The sequence below is a fragment of the Crocodylus siamensis genome, chromosome 4 (assembly GCF_052110815.1).
Source record: "Crocodylus siamensis isolate JL-2025a chromosome 4, ASM5211081v1, whole genome shotgun sequence".
NCBI lineage: Eukaryota > Metazoa > Chordata > Crocodylia > Crocodylidae > Crocodylus > Crocodylus siamensis.
In genome coordinates, this window is record NC_143398.1 from 219,712,679 (window position 1) to 219,718,678 (window position 6,000).

General features: G+C 51.5%; 1 protein-coding gene across 3 annotated transcripts in view; it reads right to left on the reverse strand.

Moving 5' to 3' along the window:
- Nucleotides 1–4,766, reverse strand: part of RIF1 (replication timing regulatory factor 1) — a 66,002-nt gene extending 61,236 nt beyond the window's left edge. The window contains exons 1-2 of one of the 3 annotated variants that reach the window (XM_090045760.1): nt 4,206–4,766; nt 1,804–1,882 (exon numbers count right to left, since the gene is read on the reverse strand). In XM_090045760.1, the coding sequence (XP_089901886.1) occupies nt 1,804–1,882; nt 4,206–4,318 (192 nt within the window). In that variant the 5' untranslated portion in view covers nt 4,319–4,766. The remainder of the gene's footprint in view (nt 1–1,803; nt 1,883–4,205) is intronic. The other 2 variants (XM_090045758.1, XM_090045759.1) reach the window with 2 other exon arrangements.
- Between the last annotated feature and the right edge of the window lie 1,234 nt (nt 4,767–6,000).

Genomic DNA, 6,000 nt, shown 5'->3' on the forward strand with positions numbered 1-6,000 from the left:
AAATTGCCATGTTTGAGCAGACTCAATTAATTGGGAAGTCCAGCGCATCAGAGCAGCCTCCAAGCTTGTGTAAAGACACCTTTAAGACCAGACACTTACAAACTAAACTATCTGCACAGAAACAATTTCCTGTTTTCTTTCTGCTGTTTACATAACCATCACTCTTTCTTTGATTACAGTGTTTTAAACAAAATTACTACATGCTTAAAACAGAAATAGGTTGACTGCCAGAAAAAAGGAACCTTCCTTCAAGTGATCTACAAAGAACTTTATATTACTTCAGTAATACTTATTTGATGTCTTTGCTACCAAGAGCAAAACATAATAGGGGTGCACCAATAGAGATTTTGGGGGCCAATATTGATAGTCAGTTTTTAAGGAGGCACATTATTGGCCAATATCAATTTGATTTCCGATACCAGGCACTAGCTTGAAGAGCAGTGTCCAGCTAGTAAGTCTGTTGTGGTGGAAGGGGAGGGGAAAGAGAAGGCAGATCAAGGCCCCTGAGGTGAGGGAGCGAGTGGGGCTAGGGCAGACGCTGCCCAGTTGGGCAAGGCATGGAATGGGACCACAAGCAGCTCATCCAGGGGGCAGGAGTAGGGGTGTCTCTGGCCATTGCACACACCCCAGGAAGACATGGGGGGCATGTGCCTCCGGATCTGCATAAAGTGGGACAGGCTGCAGCTGCAGGCTGGGGCTGCACTTGGCTGTTCCCAGCAGGAGCTGGCTGTGCTCAGGGCAGGTGGTGGCGGCGGCGCTGGAAGGGGGTACAGGGGAGGGGGCTGCAGCCACCCCAAAATTTGCTGTAGCCCTCCGGTACCCCTCCCAGTACCACCACCGCCTGCCCTGGGCGCAGCCCAGCCCGGCACAGCCCTTCCCACCCAGATCTAGGCTGGCACATGCCCTTCTGGGGTGTGTGCAGTGTCAGGAGCAACAGCCCCCCCAGATAAGCCACGGCTCCATTCTGTGCCCACACTGGTTGGGAAGCACCTACCCCACTCCCTCCCTTACCACAGGGGCCTGCCCCCCTACACCCTTTCCCTCCCATCACACCAGGTTTACCAGCTGAATACAGCTCTCCAAACTGCCAGGACGTGCCCCTCGCTACCTATGTGCAATGCTGAGAATGCACACATGCACAAACCATCTATCGGCCACACCGGGCCGATTTCCGATGCAGTCAATTTTCGTTATACTTGGTGCTGATCCAATATCACTACTATTCTTACAATTCCCAAATCATTCTGGCCAAGATGTACCGCATATTTATACCCCAAATTATACAAAGATGTTTTTCTTATACTTCCTCTACTACTACAAGAAAGAATTGTGTATTTTTTTCTTAGAAGTTAAAAAAAAGAAATACATTGTTTGTTAGCACTATTTTTAACAAGAGTCCCAACAAACAGCTGGCCTTTCCTGGAAAAATAAGAATTCATTGCACTGGAAGTATTAAATCCCTCCAAAAGGCTTTAGTATCTAAGATGCATTCTAGCATATCAGGGTTTGGTGCATGTCAGTGTACTAGCAGAGAACCTGACAAGGACAAACTACTCTCTCAAGAGTAAAATAAGATGCAAATCTCCAATTTATGAAAGAAAAGACAAGTGAGTACAAATTGTCGATATGATAAAACCTTTAATAGCCAGGTCAAAATCAAGTTAGTTCCTCACCAGCTGGACTACAAGTTAAATGGACTCAGTGTTGCTGCCAGATCTAAATTATACAAATAAACCTTTAGCCATTTTACTTACTATGTCTAATAAAATAAAATTATTTTAAAAAAAGGAACACAATACATACCTTAAATATTTTACACAGCCGAGGAAAGTGTTTCCTAACATCTGCAGTGAATTCTTTTCCTGCCTCATCAGTTAGGCGACTTCAGGCACAAAAGCAAAAAAGATATACAATTTTACAAATATTATACCTATTTATGTTATGAGGTTTTCTTTACATTATTTAAACTCTCAACTGTTAGAAAGCAAATGAATTATGTACATTCTTTATAAAGCTAAACTAACATTAATAATTAATAGTCTAACATAGTGGTGAAATAAGAGAAAAACAAATCACACTATTAAGCATTCATTCTAAAATCCTACTTAAGCTTAAAACTATAAAACTACATAAACTAATAACACAGCAGTTTATGGTTCACAGAGAATTTTACCTTGTATAGTGACACTCCTGACTGATGTTAAACACTTAGCAAACTGACAACCAAAGTAGAAATTACTACTAAAAGTCAGATCAACTTTCCAGTACCACGGGAATGAGTTAAAGCAGGGGTGTCAAGCTCATCCAGCCAGGGTAGGTCTGGGGGATAGACCAGAACCATCCTCCTGTGGAGTGCCTGCAGCAATGGGTACCACATGTAGCATGTGCCTGCTCCCAGGATGAGCACTGGGTATGTGGGCTGGACACAGTGCTACAGAGGGTCAGCACAGGCAGGCCACTGCATGCAACCTGCACCCTGGATGCCCTATTGCGTTCAATGCCAGATCCAGCTCATATGCTGTGAGCAACGTGTGCCCCATGTCTGCCCCAAAACAGATGTGCACAGTGAGCCCTGTGGCTGTTATGTGTTGCATGCGGGGCTGGACTGGCCACACACGCTGCATGCAGCACAGCAGGCCTCAGGCACAGGCTAGATGCAGTGCTCCAGACCACTCTGTGCTGCCTGCAACCTGTGTACTGTACGCAGCATGCAGGGCCAGGGCCAGAGCATAGGGTTAGTGCAATGCCCCATGGACCGGATCCAGATCCAGCCTGCAGGTCACATGTCTGACAGCCCCAGAACTAAAGGACACTTGTAGAATCATAGAAAATTAGGGTGGAAAGGGACCTCAGGAGGTCATCTAGTGTCCAGTCCCTTGCTCAAAGCAGGACCACCTTCAATTATATCATCCCAGCCTTCCCTAGTCGCAACTTGAGACCACTGCTCTTTGTCTTGTAACCTGCCTCCAATGAGAACAGTTTAGCTCCATCCTCTTTGGAACTCCCACTTCAGGTAGCTGGATCAGAAAGTCAGGGTTGGAAGGGACCTCAGGAAATCATCGAGTCCAACCCCCTGCTCAAAGCAGGACCAGCCCCAACTAGATCATCCCAGTTAAAGCTTTGTCTAGCTGGGTCTTAAAAACCTCCAAGGATGGAGATTCCACAACCCCTCCGGGTAACTTGTTCCAGTGCATCACCACCCTCTATTGGGAAAGTTTTTCCTAATATCTAACTCAAACTTCTCCTGCTGCAACTTGAGACCGCTGCTCCTTCTTCTGTCATCTGCCACCACTGAGAACAGTCCAGCTCTACCCTCTCTTAACGCCCCCATTCAGGTAGTTGAAGGCTGCTATTAAATCTCCTCTCAGTCTTCTCTTCTCAGACTAAATAAGCCCAGTCCCCTCAGCCTCTCCTCAGAAGTCATGTGCCCCAGGCCTCAAACCACCTTCATTGCCCTCCGCTGGACTCTCCAATTTGTCCACGTCCTTTCTGTAGTAGGGGGCTCAAAACTGGACACAGTACTCCAGATGTGGCCTGGTCACCAGTGCTGAATCTCTTCCCTGCACCTACCGGCAACACACCTACCAGTGCAGCCCAGTATGTCATTAGCCTTTTTGGCAACAAGGGCACACAGCTGGCTCATATTCAGCTTCTCATCCACTGTCACCCCCAGGTCCTTTTCTGCCAAGCTGCTGTGCAGCCAGTCAACCCCAGCCTGTACCAGTGCATGGGCTTGCTCCCTGCTAAGTGCAGGACTGTGCATTTGTCCCTGTCAAACCTCATGAGCTCCCGGCTGGCCCACTCCTACCATCTGTCCAGGTGTCTGAATCCCAGCCCTTCCCTCCACTGCACCTACCACTCCCCCTGCCCACAGATGTCCCTAAGCAAAGCGCAGGCTGGCGCACTCGCTCTAACTCTTCATGTCTAGACGGGGCTGCCGCGATCCGCCCCGCGGGGGTGGGACCGAGGGGGCGGGTGACAGAGGCGACAGGGCTGGCACTGCTGCGGACCCACGGGCGCTGGGAGCCGTTTGTGGGAAAGCAGCAGCTTTTCTCCCCCAACAGGGACCCGCGGGAGCAGCCCCGCCGCACTCAGGCGCCGACCCGCAGGGCCCTGCGAGCAGCCCCCGCCGCCGCGCGCAGACGGGCCCGCCCGCCTCTCCTGCCATCTCATCCCGGGTTAACGCGAGCCCCCCACGGACTCACTTGACGAAGGTGAGGAGCGCATCGGTGAGCTCCCCCGCCGGCGCGGCCGCATCCTCCAGCGTCTCCAGCAGCGGCAGCAGGCTGGGCCCGGGCCCGGGCCCGGGCGCGCTCATGGTGTCGCGGGAGCCGCAGAGCCCGCGCGCCTGCCCGCTCCTGCCTCGCGCCAGCCACCCGCTCACTTTCTCCCGGGCTAAGATGGCGGCGCGCGGGACTGGCTGCCAGGCGGACCCGAGCAGCGCCCGCTCAGCCAATCAGCGCCAGGGAGGGGCGGGGCCTGAGGCCGCGCGCCGACAACATCGCGCCGGCGCCAGCTCTCGCTCCGCGCGCACCGCGCCGGGCAGGCAACAGAGCGCCGAGTCATCGATCAATCGCTCCGCCCACCTGTGCGCAGACCCCGTTCTGCCATTGGCCCGTGCTCGCCCCGCCCCTCCCGCGGGCTACGGCCCGGGCTTTTCGCAGGCAGCGCGGGAGAGGCCCGCCCCGCCCCTCGACCCGTGCCACGCGCAGCTCCTGCCGGCGCCTGAGGGCCCGCGTGTGTGCACATGCGCTCCTCGCTACACACGTGCCTGCACACATATGTACGGCTGTATAGTGCCTCTAATCATCATAGCGGCAGACTTTATTTTTGGCTGGGGGGGACCCAAGCTGGTTGCGAGTGTTGTGTCAAGTCTTCGGAGTTCTGACTTAAAAACAACATTGTGTGTTAAAATGTGCAAACATAAAAACGTTTAAAATACAAAAAAAAAAAATGTATACCCTTTTTTGTGGCATGCCTCCATGGCTCTTGTGGCGCACTAACGTGCGGCAGTTTACCCTTTGGCAACCACTTTTAAGGTGCCAAGATAGGAGCATATCCCATACCTTGGGATACCAGTCCTGTTTGCAACCATTATTTACCATCATAAGTACGTGCAGCTTCATGGTCATGGAGCAGTGGGAGCTCTTGGGACCCCAAAGGATAGTCTACTATTATTGGCTTTGCTTTATATATACAGTATAGCTGCAAGTCACCAGTGACTGCCATTTGCTTCTGACTTTGCAGGCATTATTTTTATCGTTCGCTGTCAAGCAAGGTCAGCAAGTGACAGTTTGGCTTTGTTTTCTGTTCTGTTATTTGGGGTGAAGGAGATTCCTTGCCCTCCATCAAAGCTGACCTCGTGAAGGAGCACTTTGACAGGCTGGATACCTTCAAGTCAGCCGGCCCTGATGGGTTAAACCCAAGGGTACTCAGGGAGCTGGCGAGCATCACAGCTCAGCCCCTGGCACGGCTCTTTGAGAGATTTTGGGCTCTGGTCTAGTGCCCAAAGACTGGAAGAAGGCCAATGTGGTGCCTATCTTCAAGAAAGGGAGGAAAGTAGATCCGGCGAACTACAGGCCCATCAGCCTGACCTCTATCCTGGGGAAAGTCTTGGAAAAGATTATCAAGGAGGCCGTCATTAACAGGCTAGCTGAAGGCAATATCCTGAGGGATACCCAGCATGGGTTTGTTATGGGTAGGTCTTGCTTGACCAATCTCATTTCCTTTTATGACCAGGTGACTTATCACCTGGACAAAGGGGAAGAGATCTACGTCATATACCTTGACTTTAAAAAAGCCTTTGATCTGGTATCCCATGATCACCTCTTGGTTAAACTGGCTAACCGCAGCCTTGACGTTACCACGATCCGCTGGCTGGGGAACTGCCTCTGCGGTAGGACCCACAGGGTGGTGGTCGATGGGAACCAATCGTCTTGGTGTGCTGTGACCAGTGGGGTCCCACAAGGCTCTGTCCTAGGGCCTATACTGTTTAACATC